This window comes from Cyclopterus lumpus, chromosome 9, assembly GCF_009769545.1.
Source record: "Cyclopterus lumpus isolate fCycLum1 chromosome 9, fCycLum1.pri, whole genome shotgun sequence".
Lineage (NCBI taxonomy): Eukaryota > Metazoa > Chordata > Actinopteri > Perciformes > Cyclopteridae > Cyclopterus > Cyclopterus lumpus.
Genome location: NC_046974.1, coordinates 10,655,685 through 10,676,815, shown reverse-complemented (window position 1 = coordinate 10,676,815; position 21,131 = coordinate 10,655,685). Strand labels below are relative to the sequence as shown.

Genomic DNA, 21,131 nt, shown 5'->3' with positions numbered 1-21,131 from the left:
GCAGGGCCACGAGACAACGGCTGGAGTTACGGGCATGTGACAGACAAGAACAACCACTTTCTGACTGCACCAGGTGTTGATTTGACTTTCTCTGGGAGGAGCTAATGGAAATACTGCGTTCTGATTGGCTGTTAGGCTACCACCTGCTTCAGTATCACTTCCGCTCATTGGATGTTTGTTCCTTGTGTGTTCCTCCAGCAACTAAGGCCCTGAGTCAACCAAAGCTGCTTCAGGATTGTACTTTGTGTGCTTGCATATAATAAACCAAAAATGGATGTAGCTAGAGGTCATAACAAAGTAACCTTTGACTTTCAGTAAATGTATTTCTTTGATATTGCTTCAGGTTGGGTGCAGCAAAGTGTTTGTCCTACTTGTTTGAATGTGTGTGTGTTATAGCATGCCACTGTTTTTGTTTTTGGGTTTGTTAGTCTGAGCATGCGTTTGTGTAATGTGGAGGGTGTCTGACTTGTATGTCAGTCTACCGCCCCCTCCCCTCTTGTGAGACAGTTGTAAAAGGTTAATAAGTGTCGGTCATGTGTCTAAGTCCTCTTAGATAGTCGGGCTGCTCGGTCTTCTCTTCTTCCCTGGTGACGCTTATCTAGCAATACCTTTTAGTGGGAGCGATGAATATTTCAGCTGAAAAACCTCTTCCACTTTAACACTTGACAGGTTGTAGGTGGACAGCAGCTTTTAGACACCAGCAGCTCAGACTTGAATATCACCTTTGCTTGTTATGGTGGTTATTTTTATACTGCCATTAATAAATTCTGAGCATGACAGTGAATAGTATACGTCTTCTCGCATCTCCTGGAAGATGCAAAGCTTTTCCCAGCCCCAATACTTTATCATATTTCATGTGGACTTGTTCATATGCATCTTCTTATCTTGGTTATATTCACATAATTAAATACAGTCTTATCCGTAGAAGTTCAACTTGTACACAACTAACAGACCAGCTTTTATTGCAGAGATTACTTATTAATAGCATTAAGTCAGTAGAGCATTGGTATCAGTCAGTCCTTTGATTAATATAAGAGCTGAAATGACAGGGTTGTAAACGGCTTTCCTTTCCTCTCCTTTGGCTCGAACTCCTGCTTGTTGTCCTACTGCCTCCATTAAGCGATGAGATGCAGAGACCTCTGAACCCATGTCCAAGGTTATCCCAGGAGGTGTTGGCTCTGTGCCTGTTAATAACACCCCCTCCTCACAACCCCTTTGAGTGGCTGTCAGGCTGGCACAGGAAACAAGTGGGTAGTGTACGCTAAGCCTCTTACAACACACACTGTTAATGAGCTGCCTTTAGCTAACTACAGACTCTGGGGGTGGGGGGGGGTGCAAAGTCTACACTATCTGTCTTGCTCATTCACTTGCACTTAGACACTGACAACTGCTTTCTACATCTCCTCTTTTAGCACACATGCAATGAACGGTTGTGTGTGTTTCACGACGGGTTGATCTATCACAGCTCTGGCCCAGCGGGTCGCTGTAGACTAAGGCACAATCATGTGGTTGACTGAGTAAAGAACCAGGGTTTCTTGGAACTGGGTCACATCAAAGTCAGTCAGAATATGACAGAGACCCCAGTTGGGAGGGTTGGTGATGTCATTGGTATGACTGACGGTTCAGCCACCCTACTCGGTCTCGCCTCTTACTACTTCACTCTATCTCCCTCCCTGTCTCTACTTAGGAAGCATATGGCATTAAGCCATGCTGTTGCTGGGAGAGTGGGACAGTATGTTGCATCCTGAACTAAACACCCAGGCTGTCTTACCGTTTTTTACAGCTGTATAGAGACAGATGTTTATGGCTATTGACCTGTCATTGAGAGACTTCCATACTGTGCACTTGAATAGATTGTGGTTGGCGGTATTGATGATGGTATATAAACTAAAAAAAATAACCATTACATTTACAATCTTTACAACAAGTGCATTTTTCCCAGCTTCTATCATTTGTTTTTTACAACATTTGTTGGTGTTTTTTTACACCATTTGACATGGAGTGGAGATGTAGTCGTCGTGCAAGGCCCCATGTCCACCATGTGCAGCTGTCTTTGTTCCTGTCCTATCCTAATCCCTCTGCCTGTCCATCTGTTATTTCCAGGCCTTCTCCAGTATGGTAGGAATTGGTCTGCCATCGCCAAGATGGTGGGATCCAAAACTGTGTCACAGTGCAAGAACTTCTACTTCAACTACAAGAAGAGGCAGAAACTGGATGAGATCCTGCAGCAGCATAAAATGAAATCGGTAAACACAGGGACAGTATTTGTTAAGTCAAGTCATTAATGTGTTTTGTGTACAACCAAGCTATAAAGTTGTGTACGGTTTTTTTCTGAAGATTTTTGTCTACCCAGGCTGTTTGTATTTAGTGTGTTTTGGTTTTGACCCAGGAGAAAGAGCGAAAGGCCCGTCGTAAGGGCAAAGCCCTTCAGAATGAGGAGACCAGTGCCCCCTATACAGCAGAGGAGGAGGAGATGGAGGGCTCAGGAGCCAGTGGCAACGAAGAGGAGGCCCCTGAAGATGGAGAAGGTACACCAATCCCAAGAGCTACATGCTAATTGCCAAAATAATATTATCGTGTAACTGCCATTTATTAATTGAGGAGTTTATCTTCTTGAGAATCATGCATATTTTACTGTTTCAAATAGATTGATATATATATTGTAATATGTAGTAGTTTTACAGTAGTAACATGGTTTAAACATTGTTCTGCATCAACATGTTGTATATGTAAGGTGATGGGAATCTGCTGTTGCTGTGGATCTGTTTTTCTTGCCAAATGAACTGAGTTGGGCAACATTGAGGCCTTTACAGAGCGAGGTCAAATGTACAATCTCTGGACACTTTAGAAGTTACACCGATACAATGTATTGCTATCCAATACAACATATTGTGCATTGTAGTACAGGTTTTTTAATATTGTTAACCCCTCATAGTTTTTAATGGGGTGTGCAAGACATTAGAGACACCTTCATATAATGCAGTCCAGTTCAACACCACTGCAAACTAAAGCACATATAGTGGAATTAATACCGTATATCTTGTGACTTATATTGATAAATGACAAATATGAAAGCATCCTGAAAATCCTACTGTAGTTTGTCGATAGAAGTAGACTATATAGACCGCAGACTATATAGACCGCACTCTATATAGACCGCACTCTATATAGACCGCACTATCACAATAGAGCGCTAAAGCCCCGGGGGATTTCGTCCATCATCCCAATTGGTTTTGAGGTCCTCCTTATTGTACAGTGAAACCTGATTAGGCAGAAGACTGGCATCGTGAAGAATCTGGTTTAACAGAAAGAGATGTGGGGGGGGGGAGATTAAAGAAATAAGGACAAGGAGATATAACATGATTTACAGTATAAGCCTAGTCTTGTCGTCTGATCTGTGTTTCCTTTTGTCCTCTATCCCTGCCAGGTGGAGCCAACAACAGCTCTGATACAGAGAGCTTGCCCTCGCCACACTCATCAGAGGACAGCAAGGCTAAGGAGGAAGGCTCGAGCAGGTCAAAGGCCAGCTCCACCACTGGGGACAAGGAGGTGGCCGGGTCAGAAACGGGCCAGGCAGGGGATGAGAAACCTCCAGTCAAGGAAGATGCAGAATCACTCATCAAGCAGGAGATAAAGACTGAGACAGGGGAGCCCAGCAAAGAACAACTGCAGCCAACCTCACCCAGCGATGCCATAGATAAAAAACCTCCCACTGCAGAGCTGGAAGAAGGTAAAAGCTCCAGCAAGAGCTCCAAGAAGGACCACGGGCCCAGAACAGGTTCCAATGGGGACAGTGACTCTAGTGCCACTTGCAGCGCTGATGAAGTGGAGGAGACGGACAACACAGACAAGAACAGGTAAGTGCTTGTAGCAAGAGATTTAGTTGAAATTATTTCTTGTAAATGCAAAAAACATTAACTTCATCTTTTTTTTAATTTAAAAATAATGGTATACTATTGTTCGCTGACATCTTTGTCCTGCTTCAGGCTATTAGTGTCAAAGGGGTTCTGGTTTTGAGCACTAGTTGTCCTACTACTGTGGTGTACCACAGCAGAAACAAGAAAAAAAAGCAGCAAGGGTTTTGAAGTGTTAGTTGCCTAGCTACACTGTACAGCAGGGAAGCCAGATTTGGTCAGCCACTTGTGTGTACACCACAGGTTGCTCTTTTCTATTAAGAGATTGTATTTGTACTGAATGAATACATTCATACATACGTGGGTGTTTTTGCGTATATACATTTGACTGACTGTCTGTCTGTCTGTCTGTCTGTCTGTCTGTCTGTCTGTCTGTCTGTCTGTCTGTCTGTCTGTCTGTGTGTGAATGAGGCCGCAAGAAATGGGTGTCAAAAGTGCGTGGGAGGAGTGATTAGTCTTGTTTGCACGGTATTTGCTCAATTCTTTCCATGACAGCAGACTGCATGTACTGGCAAAGCCGGGGGAAAAGCTTCCCTCCCTGCCAAAGCAAACAAAGGGACTGTGTGTGTGCTTTTGTGTTGTGCATCAAAGTGTGTCTCTCTGATTCCGAGTATTTTGTGTGCTTTCGACAGATGTGATAGACATGGATATGGATTTTTACTTGCAATTCATTTCCAGTCTCAGCCTCTGTCAACAACACACACGTCTTTTTTTTTTTTTTTTTGCCATCATTTGATTACTTAAATACCTTGTGACTGAGGATTTGTGTCCTCTGTGAGAATTGCTCGGCAGGCATGTGGGATTAAAACACGATGAAAACCTTTGCCTCCTTTTGAAGTGTGTTCTTTAAAAAAAAACACATAGATTTAAATGAAATATATGAACTTTAATGCAATGTGTTTGGGATCAAGCAGGCAGAGCCAATAAGAGAAGGGAAACCTATTTCTGTCACTGTCTGTATAGAATGACCTCTCCGCGGCCAAGTCTTCTGAACTACACTCATGATGGGGTCATATCCTCGCCGCTGCAGAAGCCCCTGGACCTGAAACAGCTCAAACAGAGGGCTGCTGCTATACCACCGATTGTGAGTCCCGACAAACTGTATTTTTAATTTTTCACTCATCACACAACAGATGGGTAAAGAGTATCTTCTCCAGCCTTGGGAAGTGTCTTTGACTAAGGTAGTGTTTTCGAACGGAAAACTGATTTGCTGAGTCCTTTTTCTCTTTTACTCACTCACTCACTCTCACTCACTCACTCACTCACACACTCTCTTCCATTTCAGTGGTATCAATGTTATCTCTGTCTCTCGGCTGACAGCAATAACAGTATTGCAGGTGGAATTGTTAAGTCATATTTTTTTAAAATATGCCAGCCAGATGCAGAATGATGGGAAAGATTGCTTTGTGGAGAAGAAATTAGATACCAGGCATTAGAGAAACATTAGCGTACCAAGAAAAAAGTTGTTTAGCTATCATGTTTATCAGATACTGCATGTGGCTAACCCTGTCAAATGCCAGGAAGGAGTGGGCTTGTGTTCTGTGCCAGGTGTGATTGTAACCTTTTTTCTTTTCCTCTCATCCTGTGTGTAGATGCCAGAAGCCTCCATGCAAGGCATTCAGCGCAGCGTAGGTGGCAAGGCAGTGCTGCCCCCTCATGCCCTGGCATTGTACCAGCAACAGATCACCATGGCTCATGGGGAGTCATCTCAGGAAGTCAAAATGCAGCAGCAGCAACAGCAGCAGCAGCTTCCAGGCCAGCCAGGCAAACAGCAGCCGTACACCTTGCAGGCAGACAGAGACAGGGAGGCTCTTCACAGCAGCAGTCCTCGTATTCGCCCGCGCAGCCCCGCCACCAGCGACAAGGATGGTACGCACACCTCCATCATGTCAAAAAGAAAACTGATACATTTCCAAAGTCACCAGTCACATCAATACTTCACCAATCTGATAGTATTGAGATGGTATAGGATGGTTTATAAGCTAAAGTTACAAATACAAGAACCCCTCTCACAATCTCCAGCATTTGTCTTTTTCCCCCATGTCATAATTCTCTTTCTCTGTGATCTCTAATATCACTGTGCTTCGGGCTGAATGCATGTGTGTAAACATGGTACATTGCTTAAGTTGTCAATTTAAAAATGAAATGGAATCATGACAACAAGATGAGCAGAGGACTCGTGAGAAGTTTAAAAGAAAATGGAGGTTAATGCTGCAGAATTTGCCATTTTAGTCGCATTTGATCTAGTTTTACTTAGTTGGGCCTTGCTACATGCTCTAACCTTGATTCTGTGTTCTCTAGTGTTTAGGGTATTCAAGTGTTTCTGGGACACTCGTGGAGAGGGAACTGATAAATGATCTGGTATTGCTTTCTACCCAGAAGGGAGTATAGTCTAGTTCAGTGTAGTTACTGTGAGCTTGTGGAATGAGAATCTCTGAGAGTACAGTGCAAGACCTTTAGCAACCGTCCAGCCAAAGACAGTTCTTTTGCAACCAACTAGGCACTGCAGCAGCTTTGAACTCTTAACATACAGCATCCACTTTTTGATGCATCTTTAGAGAAGAAAACGGTTTTAAAAGTTCTTCTTACAGTGTCTGACTCGGAGGCAGGTGTGATTATATTTAGAAGCTAAACTGTAGCTACTATTTACTAACATTTGGCTGTTGGTGAAAACAAAAGTCACACCATGTTGCAACAGTAGCTAAGTGTTTTTTGTAGTTGGTGCATGTTTTTGTGTGAGAGAGAAAAATCTGTGAGGATGCGATGATCTGTGGTGTGTTTGTGTCCCTTCAGAGCTGGAAGGCAACGAGAGGTGGTTACTGACCCTCCTGCAGGGATTAAGTAGGTTTACCCCTTGCCACACCATTCCCTTTTAAATAACACCTTAACCACACTGCAGGGTGATCACCTCCTCTGTTGGATTTTACTGTGTGTACTTTAAAATATTAGCAGTGGCTTGTCGTGTATGTTGGCGTATTAATTCAGTGTTGATGATATGACCCTGGCTGGGAAGTGGCGTGAGGGGTTCTATGTGCTTATAGACCACAATGACATTGGTGTTGATGTTGTTGACAGCAGCAGGTGGCTGCGGCTGAAGGACAGCTTCTTGGATTAGTGCAGGTCTAACTGAGTGTTGAGTTTTGGTCCTGACTCTGTGTGTTGTTGTTGCAGAAAAGTCCCGGGCTTTCTCCCCGCATGGTGAAGCCAAGAAGCAGGCACTGGGCCCCGACGACCTGAGGACCTCCACCTTGGGCCGACCAGTTCTCTCCCCCTACCCCATGTCCCCACGAGACATGGCCAAGATTAGTCATGACCAACACCTGCTCCACTTCAACTGTGAGTCCTCTTCAGTTCTTTATATTCTTAACAAGCCGTCAGATGTAATTTGTGTTGAATATTGTATGACAAGAACTTTGAACAAAACTGCCACAATAGTAATCCCTCTTACCTTTCAGCGTTCCAGCAAACAGGCCACCCCTCACTCCCTAATCTGCCACAGGACAGTGGAAGGCTAGCAGCAGTGAGGCCCCTCACAATGCCAGAGCCTCCACCACTCATTTCCTCCACCAAGCCAGGGGGCTCCATCACACAGGCTATAGCACCACAAACATGAAAACTAGGGCCTTTACATGGTCATATTTAACCACAGAAATAGAATTTGATATTTTCTAGTAGTTAAAAACAAATCTCAGTAGCAGGTGCTACAAAAAATATTACGGAAAGAAATTGAATCTGACACTCATTTCTACATCTAGAGCAATCACCATCATGACCAAACGCTTGTTTTCTTCAGGGCACCCCAGTGCAGTGCACAGCCCAGCTCATGGGTTGGACCATGGTAGAATGACCCCCACGCAGATGGGTCTGTCTTGGATGGATCAAAGGAAAGGTGGGTGAGTAAAAAAATGTCTTTCCTGTTATTACATCCATTTCTACCTGATGCATCACCATAGACACGTTCTCCCTCATTACTGTTTCTTTGTTTGTCCCTTGTTTCTTTTCCCCGAACTATGTAGCCGGTCCTTTTCCCGTAATAAAGCCGGAACAGTTGTCCCCTCGCAGCTCGTCCTCTCAAGCCGATAACCTGCAAAGCCAGGGGTCGCCTCATGATAGCGCTGCATGGGACGTGGTGGGTGGTTCACCTTGTCTTTTATTTGACTTCCATATACAGTAAACCTGGTATTAGTGTTTTGCTTTAGCTCCTTTTCGTTTCTGTGTAGTGTGTTAACAATTAATTGTGCATCTCGGAAAACATATTATTTAAATATGATTGTTTTGCTATATGCCCTTGAATAAGAGTGCAATCATGAGTTTTCCCACATGTTTGGTCTCAGCTTTTGTCATGCTGAAAAGATTAACCTCCTCAGCATGACAGTGACCTGAGGCACACAGCATAGACACACTGGAGCCACCTTTGGGACATGTCTCTGAATGTACTTGAGTGGCCCAGGCTAAACTTAAATCTCAACTGGAAATCAGTGGAGAGTTGAGTTTGCTGAAGCTCATCTAATCTGACAGAGTTTGAGAGGATGTGAAGAATGGGAGAAACTGCCCAGATACATGTGTGCAAAGCTAGTAGATGCAAACCTCAAGGATACTCAAAAGCCATAAATTTACTGCCAGTGGTGTCTGAACACAGTTCTCCTTTTTTTATACAAAGTCGAGGAAACTTAATAAAGCCATGCTTTCACTCTTACATTAGTAGATACAGTGTGAAGACTGAATGTCATAGTTACAAATAATACTGTAAAAACAACACGCATGTGCCTTGATTCCAGCCATGCTCACAGGCTTTTTGGCCACCCTTGCTGAACCTTATATTCCCAATGATTGTGTTCGATTTTAAAATACTCTTAATTCTGTTCTTTCTTACTATCTTCACAAACTATACTGTCTTCACAGGTTCTATTCCAGCTGTTCAGGGGGGCAGTATCACTAAGGGTATCCCAGGGAGCAGAATGCATCCAGATTCCTCAATCTCCTACCGAGGTGGCTCCATAACTCAGGTGAGCTCAGATCAGCAAAGTGCTGTGAGTCTAGATCCATGGTCCTTGCTTAGGCTGTAAAGGAGTGAGGAATGTTTTTATCACAGTAGAGATTTGCTGTGGATGCTTACATTTTCCTACATAACTAAACTTGACATTGTCTGCTTGGGTTCAAATAGAACCACATCAAATTTAGTCTAATCAATGTTTGTTTAACCTAATATTCAGAACGTTTTAATAATTGTGGATTTTGACTTAGACATACTGTATGTGTTACTTTTTGGTGGAGGGAGTTCTGTTACAGGGACACAGGGAGTCTGTCCTTGTAACGGAGCCTCCCATAAGTGCAGTTTGTTATCGCTGTGTTGGGTGTGGCAATCCTGATGCGAGTGTTATGAATATTCTGCTGACAGTTCACATTTGAGTAATGCATTACGACAGACTACTGGCAAACGGTTATCTTCCTCTTTATTTGAAGAACCTCTGAACAACCTTTTAAATTGATTCAGATTAAAAATGAACCATTGTGTATGAGCCATTATGTAGGTTAAGAAGAGACTTGTAAAAAAATGCTAATATATATTTGGCCCAGTGTTTCCCCACGGATTACTGTGCAGAAGTGGCACAATCAGGTTAATGTGATTTGCCTTGGCCAGGGTCTGATGGGTGTAAATAGTGAAATGAAACTGACTGTTAAACTGTGTCACAGTTCATGATAGTAGTAGCAAACATGGCTGGTACACAGATGACCCACGCAAGATTTTTTTCATTACTATACACCTTTTCTGATGGTTAGTACTCATTTTGCCCAAATCGATTCTGTCATTTGGCCCCTGCCCATACTGTTTAAAGCCAAGTCTATCAAACCATTTTGGGGATTTTTGTAATTCTGATGAAAGAGCGCAGCAGCTCTATTTAGACGTCATTTGGCAAGCAAAGTGCTGTGGCTGCTGGGTTTCCCTTCTGCTGTGACATAACCACAGCTTTGAGTGACCCTGTCACCTTGTCACCCTAGCAACAGGTACACACTGTATCGTGTCTTTTCCCCTTTTTGATTTATCTATTTATTATAGACTCTTGATAAACCTAGTGATTGATATGCTCGCTGTAATATCACATCAAACTGATATACAAGAGAAAACAGGTGTTGAAGGGGCTGTTGGCCACTATGATGGATTAGTAAGGAGAAGGTGAAAGCGATGAAGCATAATCAGTGCCGTTGTGAAGAGAAGCTTGTTTGTTTAGCTTGCAGCCAGATTAGCACCCAGATATATACACGTTGCACTTTCTTGGGGAGTAGATGAGGACTGCTTAAGTCAGTGACATCTGATCCTGTAAACATAACACCCCATTACACAGAAACCTACTATTCTGGCCTTCAACCTTCAGCGGTGTCTTCTTGGAAAAGCTGCAACTAATAGACAAGAAATGCGATCTCAGGCACTACTGTGTCTCCTACTGCTCTCTAACCACCCACCCTTGCGCTCATGCAGTGTAGAAGTATGACTCACACTCAGGGTACAAGTGATGTGACTCAAGGTTTTAACAAAGCCTGTTGTCGTCTATTGTTGCACCTCCACTTTCACAGAGTACTACTTTGTATTTCAGATCAATGTTTTTTTATTTTTTTGGATCACTGTAATCTGTCACCATTTTAACAAAAGCTCTTTCTGGGGCACAAACCATTAAAGAAACAGAATAAATGTTTTGTAATATGCTTTTCAGTTGGCTCAAATTTAACAATCCTGAGAAAAAAAACAGACTATTCCTAGTCACTTGCACTATCTGTGTCATAATAGTATCAGTCAGGATTGTTTTAGACCTTCTCTGTGTCTTTAAAAGCCCTTCGAAGCTGTTATCTAAACAGATTTTGTGGAGGGCCTTTATAACCGACATTAGTTAATTATTCTATTAAGTAGTACTGTAGCTACACCGTTGTTTATAGCATTGTCTGTGGGCTTTGTAGTGTATACTGTAAAGTTTTGTAATCGTGCTTATCCCTAATAAAGGATTAGGCCAAATAAAAACTCTTACTTTTTAGTGTAATTTCTTCAACATTTGAATGTAACCACCCTAAAGCGTAATTTAGGATTTTGATTGTTGTTGCTACAAGCCTGTGCAGTTAGTTAGCATGGATGAATCTGTTGGGAGTGCTATTTCCATAACCTGATGGTGCCTGAGAAGACCAGTTTGAGTTTGTTTGCTGAGAATGAGGCTAGATTTGATGTGACTTTGGAACGGAAAGGTGGTTCTGAAAATAGTCTAACTTGACTGAAACCAATTTTGTGGTCCTCGCTGCAATGTGTCCTATAAACTTAGACTTCTGATTAAGTGCAGGTATGTCTCCTCTCTTGGCCACAGGGGACGCCAGCTGATGTGCTGTATAAGGGAACCATAACCCGTCTGATCACAGAGGATAGCGCCAGTCGAGCTGAGAGGGAACGGGATGAGGCACTTTCTAAAGGCCATGTGGTTTATGAGGGTATCAGTGGGCACATTCTCACATATGACCGTAAGTACATTAACTGTATATTTCATGCCATTGCCAACGATTACATTCATTTTGAGTAAGATCTGGTATAAGCCCAACAAATGGAGTATTTTTGACTGAGCTTGGCGTTGGGATGTTGCCGAATGCCCTGCATTTAGGAATGAGGCAGGAAGCCAGCCAGGCACAAAAGAAAAATGGAGGAAAAGTTAATTTTGGAAAAAGTACAATGCTGTGTACACATAATCTACAAACATAATTTTTTGTTTGTTTTACTAACCCTAAGTCAATAAGTCAAACAAGTATTGTTTGACTTATTATTGTAAAATTATATTATCTGTAGGACCAGCTTCTCAGACCCCTAAAGATGAGGGCATTCTAGGCCTGAAGCGTCCGTATGACATTATGGAGGGAGGTATCTCAAGAGGCCTGCCCTTGAGGGATTCACATTCTGCTGCCAACTGTGAAGGTAAGAGCCGGCCCCCTAAAACCGGTGTCATGATCACAAAGGGCTACTGGATGAAATCACCATTTTTTTCCATGTTTAATCCCATTTAACTCATCATTGATGAAATCATTTACCATGGTCTTACTTCTCACTGCTCCTCCCTCTCTACCTCAGGTCTGATTGGGCGAGCCATGCCTCATGATAGTCCTCACCACACACCTTACAAGGATGCTCACCACATCCGTGGCTCCATCTCACAAGGTAGGATGACGCCTCACTACCAAACATTAGCACATGATCTTCTGTTCTTCTTTCTTCATTTTAAATCTCCCTTCTGCTAGGTGACTTTCTTTCCTTCCTAGATTTTTCCCATTGGGCTGTGTTTCTGTTAAAAACCTTAACATCGTAATTTATGTCTAAATCTAATGCCCACCGGCTGAATGTGCGTTTAAGATGACAAAGGCATGTCGTGTTTTTTGATTACTCTAGAAGAGAAACAGGCTGACATTGTTTTGCCAATCACAGATCAAAGTGTTACAAAATATCTGATAAAAGTCTTAAAGATGTTGCAGCAGATTAAATCTTTAAACTGAATGTAAAAGTTTCTGCTCGCAAGATAATGCTGTTATCGTTCTTCGTTTTCCTGAAGGTACTCACTCAGGTGCTCTCACTTCATCAGACTCTCTGTGCTCTTTCAGCAGAGCTGCAGTAAAAGATAGCTTTCTTTTTCCCTTTCAAGAAACTGACTGTGCCAACTTACCAGAATTTACCCGCTGGCAGGAGTGCTATCATGTTGATTTCATGTTTAAAGTTGGATTACCATCTTGACTCATCTTGCTCAGAGATGGTAGAGATGAAGCTGCTTTCAGAATCCTCACTGGTTTACCCGAGCTGATACAACCCGATCACAACATTACTTTTTGTCTCTTCTCTTTATTTAACTTTTTCTCAGTTCAATTTCATCTAAATTATGAACAAACATTTTTGAAGTATGCTGCCCACTCTTGTTTGCTTAACGTGATTTTGATGATTTAAGGTATACCTCGTCATCTGGACCCTCAGGATGGCTACCTGAGGAGGGAGCCTAAGCAGATGAAGAGAGAGGGCTCCCCACCCCGTGGGCCTGGTTCGCTTTCTGACCCAATGAAGGGCAGAGAGGCCATGGTGCCTACGGTGAAGGAGGCTGGTCGCTCCATCCACCTCATTCCCAGAGAGGAGCTCAGACAGCCTGCCAAGGAGGGCATCATGGCACAGGTACACATACCAATGCTAACACATTATTATTATTATTATTATTATTATTATTATTATTATTATTATTTTTGTATGTATTTATTGTTCTTATTGTATCGATTGATTGTTTCATCTATTGTACTGTTTTATCAGTGTTAAAATGTTACCTTAGTTTGTCTTGCTTTTGTTGGACCTCACTGTTGGGCCTCTTGTTGTTATAGTGCATTGCTTTTTATTTGCTTTGTCTGTCAAAGCATTGTATACACTCTGTTTATAAAGGTGCTGTTTAAATAAAGTTATTACTATTATTGGACCTCGCTATAATTAACTGAATTCCTGTTGTGTTCAGGGAACACCCATGAAGCAGGAGGCAATTGGTTCAGGGAAACGTCATGATGTCCGCTCCATTATAGCCAGTTCACCACGTTCCTACCACAATGCACCTTCCCACATGGAAATGCGTGCTGAGAGGGGCCGCTACGACGAGGTACCAAAAGGGCGGCCCAGTGCGGTGGTCAGTACGGCTAGCCCTATAGCCCGCTCTTCTCCCCTTACACTGGGGTCAGAGCAGGGAAGCAAGGCTCATCATAGTCCAGGGAGCTACGAGGACAAAGGCGCCTTACGGGCCCCTTACCCCGGGCCTTCACATCGTGGCTCCCCTTTGTCTAGGGAGGCAAGCCAAAGGCAGCATGATGGTGGGTATATACCATACAGTTAAGGCAGCTAAAATATTTTAGAACAAGATAGTTCACCATTCACACCACAAAGACTGTCCATAAAATCATTTTGTGTTTGCTTTAACTCCAGGTTCGAGTAAGAATCCGCCTCAGGAGCGTAAATCCACACCAACCCCCAGGGAAATGAGTGCCACCAAATCACCACTCCAGGGTGTTCCAGATCAACAGACCTATGAGCGGCTGCTGCAGGGTCTTGGGGCTGCAGACGTGTACCGTCAAATCCCAATAGCCTTCGACCCTGCGTCACTGCCCCGCGGGATCCCCATTGACCCAGGTACAGGTTAGATTGAAAGGTCTTGTATATTATAGGTCTGATCTTGTAAGACCTATCATATACCATATAAAGGACAGCTGTATGTAGTCCCTGCATCAGAAAATGCTGTAGTCTGACAAAAATTGCCAATATGAATAACAGCCATTTCCTAACATACGTTTCTTACTCTTCATACCCAGCGGCCTACTACTTACCTCGCCACCTAGCGCCCAACCCAGCGTACCCTCACCCCTACCCCTACCTCATCCGTGGCTTTCCTGACACTACGGCCCTGGAAAACCGCCAGACACTGCTCAATGACTACATCACCTCCCAGCAGATGCACCAGTGGCCTGCAGCTGCTGCCATGGCTGCCCAGCGCTCAGACCTGCTGAGGGGCCTTACTCCACGAGACCAGCCCATTCCTCTAACCTACTCTGCAGCCCCACGAGGTGAGGCTAGCTGACTTCACAACACTAACTTTCACTCATGTTTTTCTTAGGCTGTGTTGACATTGGCTATTAATTAAAGAAAAAAACAGAAATTATTTTTGTTACTTGGTGCTGATTTATATCCTAAGCAGCATGTTGCATTCCCAACTTTGGGGGCATTTGTCTGGCACACGCAAGTGGTGGGCAATCGGCTGGTTTGTTGCATTTAAGGTAAAGGTAATTAGGAGCTGCTGGAGGAAGGAACCACTATGCAAAATCTAACGGTTGGTTGTCGTCACTGTCTGGTAATGTTGCACGGTGTATCGATACTAACAAGGTACCGCAGTACCCATATGTTAAGCATATTTTTAGTATCGATACTTAATTAAAATAGCACGCGATCAGAGCGCACTCACTGTTCAGCTCCCTGTCATGCTGCCTGCACGCATTGACTGCAAGTGGGCGGGGCTACGCAGCGCTGACACACGCAACAGGCAGCGCTCACTCACAGCGAGTGATCGCAAAGGAAACATGGCATCAAGTGGCGGAGCTTTTGCCGACCATCCTCGGCTTTTTGGGAAAAAAGATGCCAGAAGTGAAATCTGGAAGTACTTTGGCTACATTGCAGGCAGTGAAGGAAAGCCCACTGACATACAGAGAGCCGTCTGCTAAACTTGTTTCAAAGCCACACAGACCAAGGGGGTTTCACCTCAAGCACACATCTGTAACATTATGTAACTCTACAATTGCTCATACTTATGGAAGGAACTATGTAGTCATCTGGTCAGATACGGACAAAAGGCCTACATAGCCGTGTATGATCAATGCTATGATGGCACCATGTACCTGTATCGTATTTGTGGTATTGTACCGAATTCTGGTATCGTAAACAAATACATCAAAATATGCAACAGCAGTTGACATGTATTTGTCTTTGATTAAATCAAGGTTATACAAAAAAGCTAAAATGCATTTGCTATAAAAGAGAGCAGTGAGTTTGTTTTGTTACATTATATTGAAATATAATGTATTATGTAGCACATGTTGTCAAACAAGTGGAAGCTGAATTTAATCCGATCCATTATTCTCTCAATTTAGTGCTTTGAAATTCTATTTTGAACCAAGTGGAAAGACCATGATTTAGTTTTCCTCACATTATAAAGTTGAATGGCTTTATTAATCTGTTATCCTCTCAAAACACATCTGTAGCTATCATGGTTTTCTTTACCCTTTTCTTTCTGTTCCCCCAGGGATCATCGATCTTTCTCAGGTGCCGCACTTACCTGTCCTGGTCCCTCCCTCTGCAGGGGCAGCCGGCTCCCCAATGGATCGCATCACCTACATCCCTGGGGGAAGCGGCACCTTCCCTGGCAGGCCTTACACCACCTCCCCCATCTCACCTGGTACAATTCAGTTCACACAAGCAAAGTCGCCTACATATAGACACACACACACATATATGTTGCACTTTTATTGTTTTTACAATCTTTTCTTTTTTCTTTACCTTTTCCTATACAGTTGGGTCCTCACACATAAGCAAGATGCAGGGAGCATCTTCAGACCGTGAGCGTGAAAGGGACCGTGAGCGGGACCGTGAGAGGGAGAGGGACCGGGAGAGAGACAGAGAGCGGGAGCGTGAACGCGAACGAGAGAGGGAACGGGAGAGAGACCGTGAAAGGGAAAGGGACCGGGACAGAGACCGAGAGCGTGACAGAGAGAAGGGCGGGTCACTTGGAAATGTGGAGCACGCCCCCATCTGGCGACCAGGTGTGGAAAAGATATTGTTTTTAAATGTTTATATCCAGGTTAAAAGTAACACACTGGCACACAAATGTAGTTTGGTATTTGTTAAATGAAAGGAATCTGTTTGCGTTACTCAGGTACAGAACACAGCTTGGCAAGCAGTAGCAGCAGCAGTGTGAGACCTTCCTCCCAACCGTATAGCCACCAGCACTCCCCAGTGTCCCCTCGCAACCAAGAGAACGTGCAGCAGAGGCCAAGTGTCCTGCACAACACTGGGGGAAAAAGTCTTTCTATCAACGATCACTCCAGCTCATCTGTGTTTCGGTAAACTGCATTTTAGTTCTGTTTATACAAGGATGACACAGATATGTTTCTGAGCTAATTTGATTGTCTTGTTCATTAATCATATTTTGTTTGGCCTGCCAGGTCAATGTCCTCAGGGCCGGCCCGCTACCAAGGTTATCCTGGCCACCTCCAAAGGACAGGTATGCCCCCTGAGGCCTACCCATCTGTCATGGACTCAAATGTAGCCAAAGAGCAGAGTCGCGATGGAGGCAAAAACAGGGGTGGTCTACCCAAGCACTTGCAGGACCAGCACGGGCCCTCCAGTAAATCTGACCCCAAGCTGTCCTGCCCGAGCCCAGGAGGAATGTATCCAGGTTCCTATCCCTCGGCTCCAGGCCGGCCCCAGCACCTGCTCCCTCCCCAGTCGGATAACCCTCCTTGTCGTGGAGAAAGCGGTACACCTAGTAGGGAAAAGACTCAAAACAAAGCGATGTCCATTCAGGAACAAGAGCTCCGAGCACTCGGTAAGACCACCATGACTGCGGCCAACTTCATAAACGCGATTATTATGCGTCAAATTTCTTGTGAAACGGGGATGGCAGAGACGGGCTCGCTTGTTGCTAGCAGCGCCACTGATGGTAAGACGCTCTGGATCCCAGGGTCCCCCCTCATCACCCAGACCTTCCCCCGTCAGTCTGTGGCCTATTGCACGCTGTGGTGGTTGGCATTATCAAATCAGCCCAATCATTTACATTTTTTTTTCCTTCAATGCTATATACTTTTGGGCTTTTTTTTCTTCTTTTTTTTACAGTTTTTTTTTTACCGTTTTATTAGTTTTCTTTACAAACTTAAAGACCACCAAGGGTGCCCTCTGGAAAACAAACAACCCCAACATCTAGCCTGTCCAAATTAGACCTCACTGAAAATGAAGTTTACAACCCTGATAAAGTATTAATAAAATATTAATAGCTAACAAATCAACACATGTAATTTTCCATGAAGAAGATCCTAGGTGTCCTTTAAGGTATTATTTTCAGATAGCTAAAGATGGTGGGATGATAAGGCCTTTGCTGCTTTTTTTCATTTTTTGTTTGCAAAGGATGTGACATAATTTAACATGTGGCACCCCTCCTCCCTCCCATTTGGCTGCTTACTTACTTTACTTGCCTAAACATATTATTTTACCACATGGAAGAAGGCTTGACAAGAATGTTTTTGACACTTGTGAAGGCATTTCACTGCAGGAGGCTTTTCTATCCCATGTTAAATGAGACTGCCTGTAATTCAAATGTTCGATTCAATTTATACATGGAGTAGCTCTACCTCACTACTGCATGTCTTTCCTGTAGATACTCATAGACCTACTTGAAATTCATTGTGCTGGGCACTACTTTGGACAATGACCATATGTAACCCAGATGAGTAAACTAGCAAATTAGTGTGACAGTCCCTTTCATTAAATGACATTGAAAGCCTTACCAACCACCAAACTAACTCCCTGGGGTCCCAGAATGCACCAGTGTTGCATAGGAGGTTTGAAAAGGTAAAGGAGAAAGACATTTAGCCATCGATGGGGAGTGGGGTACTGCAGCTTTTACCCCTCCCAAATCTTTGCATGTTCCTGTTTATGGCTCACAGTAATGTATGCTGATTTCCTTTGTTTATTTTTTTCCAACACATGCCAAAATGCTCAACACATCTTTTTCAATCAAGCCTCTGGAAGTGTGTCCGTCATTTGGAATGTGATTTTGTTTTGTTGTTTTTTCTGCTGTAAGGCAATGTGTCACTCATATGTGGTACATATCAAGTGTGTAGGGCAAGTGACAACTGCATGCCGAGTGGTTAAAAACAACTCTCGTATGTACAGAAGTCAACAGGAAGCATGCCTCTCAAAACAGACAAGATTGCCAGAAAGACATTGATAGGACAGCATTGCATCAATGTTGGCATGCATTCACAAACTAGTCGACTGGACCACGAGGGAGAGGCAGGCTATTGTTAGCTTTTGTTGAAAGGAACCCAGAGTCTCTTCTGCTGTTGCTAGCTAATAACAAAAACCACAGCATCCTGTCCCTCCGGGAGACTAGTCCTCTCTGGGAGTCCATACAGTCAGTCCTGCTCTCCGCGCTCAGCTTACATCATCCACTCCTGAGATAAATACTGTAGTGCAAGAGTTGTGTAAGAAAACAGTGAGACACAGCGCTCAAGGGGGGAAAAAAATCTATTTTCCACAATGCTCCAACAATAATTTCATATATTCATGGCTAACCATGAATGAGTCTATTTTGAGTTAAGATAGTATTCATAGATTCTTTTATTCATAGTATACAGTAAATGCATTTATATTCTTCTTGTCTCTAAGGCATTATTATTGTTTTCTTTTCTTTTTCATCTGTGCACTGCGTAAACATGGTCTTTCAGTTATAAAGTGACTGTCTGAGACTTCATTTATGAGTCAGTGATGCAAAACTAGTCAATTTTAGCATAATCTCTGCTCAAAGCTTGGCTTGCTTGGTCTGTATGCAAAGAGTTCATTATGCATAATTCTGGTATAGTCATTTTTTAGAAAAGCTTGTCCTTTGAGTTTTCATGTGCAAAAGCCACATGAAATGTTTAAATTGCACATCCACCATAAGTTCTGATGGATGCACAGTCATTTCTGAATTATGCATGTTTTCATTAGCACATTTTTAGATATCTTGAATTATGTCTCCAGTGACTAAAAACATAACTAACTTGTCTGTCTGTCTGTCTGTCTGTCTGTATATGTGTGTCTGTTCAACAGCTCAACAGAAGATGGAGCCACACGGACTATACCGTCCTCCATCTGAGGAGAGACTGTCTCCAGGCCAACAACCCCCATCCCCCTGCGTTAAAGGCAGCCAGAGGGTGGTCACCCTGGCACAGCACATCAGTGTAAGTTCGCTTTAACCACTGCATTACAGATGGCGCAATAACGCAACGCACAATATTTATGGAGCACATTTCCAAAGTGGTTTCAAGGACCTTCGATGTTTAATGTATGCCAGACAATGTTGTCCCATTTCTGTCTGACGTGGATATGTCTTTTATGTAAACAGGAGGTGATAACTAAGGACTACACCAGGCAGAGCCAGCAGCAGCAGCAAAGCTACCACGGCTCTCCTGTCCTGGACTTGACCCGTCCACCCAGTGCCTCCCAGCCCCCACCCATCTCACAGGAGTCTGTCCAAGGGTCCCGATATCCAGAGGGCCTCGGTGGAGAACGCAACAGAGACCGGTAGGAATCTCATATATTTATCTATTCATTTTATTAATTGATCGATCGAGGATTCATCAGTTTGGATCAATGTTATTAATGCTGTAAATATATCCGTCTTTGTATTCTCTGCAGGTCTCCTCCTCAGCCCAAAACATCTCCTGTTAGTGTTTCAAATGATGGCATTGAACCAGTGTCTCCAGCTGGAGCAAATTCTGAACCTGAGGTCCAGGGAGGAGCATCTTACTCCGAGCAGGGAGAGCAAGGGTAACGGATAACATTGCTGTAGATCTCCAGAAACGGCTAACAAACTATGTTGTATATGTTCACTTTATGATGGCCTTGGCTTGTATAATATTTAGATTAGGAATGCAATTAAGGAAGTTTTCTGGAGAATACTTGAATAGTTGTTTTAATGATACAAGACAGGCTAACATATGTCAACAACAAGCAGGCTATAATATACAGACATAAATAAGAGCTCCACCCTTCACATGAGAAGTGGTTGAGATGTTTCCTCTGTATTGCATGAAGGTTGGACATGGAGCTATTGGGCTTCCATAGCGGAGTGCTCTCCAGGTATTGGAAGTCACTTTGCCAACCCTCCCTTAGACAGCTTGTGCCAAGAGGCTGGAAAGAAGACTCGGCTAATTGTCAAATTCAGTACAGTGAAGTGTCCCGTTTAGCTCTCTTTATGACACATTGAAGCCATGAGTGTCTCCCAGAATTCTAGGAATTATTCATGATTTAGGGGTCTCAATTTACCAGCCAGTTGACGCTCCAGCACTGGTCATGATCCTTGGATAGTCACCATAAGAATTAAAGTGCAAATATAAGCGGCTATATTTAGACTATTTGATCTGCAATCTCATTTTAAAGGTGTCGTGGTTCACACTGAAGGACAGGGTGAGCAGCTCAAATATCCCGGAAGAGTATCTGATTCCTCCATGTTAGGAAATATCTGGAAGCATCAGGCATCATATGTCCTGCATCTTGCATTATACTGTTCTAAATGTAGCACTTGAAGTAATTCAGCACATTTAATAAAGTACTTGCATGAATGTTCTACTTTTTAGCCTGAACCCACATGGTCGCATGAACTTATTGGAAACTGCTTTGGATAAAAGCTCCAGTTGTCGCATAATTGAGGTATTCCTCAGGGGAGGTACAGCTGATGGGTTTGTCTTACGCCTGCTGACACCACCACCGTCAGTGGGAAATAGTTTAAACATTTGTTCGGCCCTGCAAATAATGTTAGCAGAATTGTTGATCTTCAACATGCCAATTACTCAATTTAGATACAGAACTCCTCTGAAAGAAGTTAGAATTTACAAGCCAACATTTTGCATCTAAACATCCAAACTGCACAAAGTATA

At 43.3% G+C, this 21,131-nt stretch overlaps 1 protein-coding gene across 1 annotated transcript in view; it reads left to right on the top strand.

Moving 5' to 3' along the window:
• The window catches only part of ncor2 (nuclear receptor corepressor 2), a 76,480-nt gene that overhangs the window by 50,195 nt on the left and 5,154 nt on the right, over nucleotides 1-21,131 (top strand). The window contains 26 exon segments of the mRNA XM_034542696.1: nucleotides 2,104-2,246; nucleotides 2,390-2,528; nucleotides 3,428-3,857; nucleotides 4,878-4,998; nucleotides 5,507-5,783; nucleotides 6,708-6,755; nucleotides 7,086-7,250; nucleotides 7,370-7,506; nucleotides 7,708-7,720; nucleotides 7,723-7,803; nucleotides 7,931-8,047; nucleotides 8,817-8,920; nucleotides 11,261-11,411; nucleotides 11,731-11,856; nucleotides 12,010-12,096; nucleotides 12,872-13,089; nucleotides 13,418-13,763; nucleotides 13,876-14,079; nucleotides 14,259-14,510; nucleotides 15,740-15,892; nucleotides 16,008-16,256; nucleotides 16,370-16,556; nucleotides 16,659-17,041; nucleotides 19,303-19,433; nucleotides 19,598-19,776; nucleotides 19,891-20,022. Of these exon segments, the coding sequence (XP_034398587.1) occupies nucleotides 2,104-2,246; nucleotides 2,390-2,528; nucleotides 3,428-3,857; nucleotides 4,878-4,998; nucleotides 5,507-5,783; nucleotides 6,708-6,755; nucleotides 7,086-7,250; nucleotides 7,370-7,506; nucleotides 7,708-7,720; nucleotides 7,723-7,803; nucleotides 7,931-8,047; nucleotides 8,817-8,920; nucleotides 11,261-11,411; nucleotides 11,731-11,856; nucleotides 12,010-12,096; nucleotides 12,872-13,089; nucleotides 13,418-13,763; nucleotides 13,876-14,079; nucleotides 14,259-14,510; nucleotides 15,740-15,892; nucleotides 16,008-16,256; nucleotides 16,370-16,556; nucleotides 16,659-17,041; nucleotides 19,303-19,433; nucleotides 19,598-19,776; nucleotides 19,891-20,022 (4,573 nt within the window).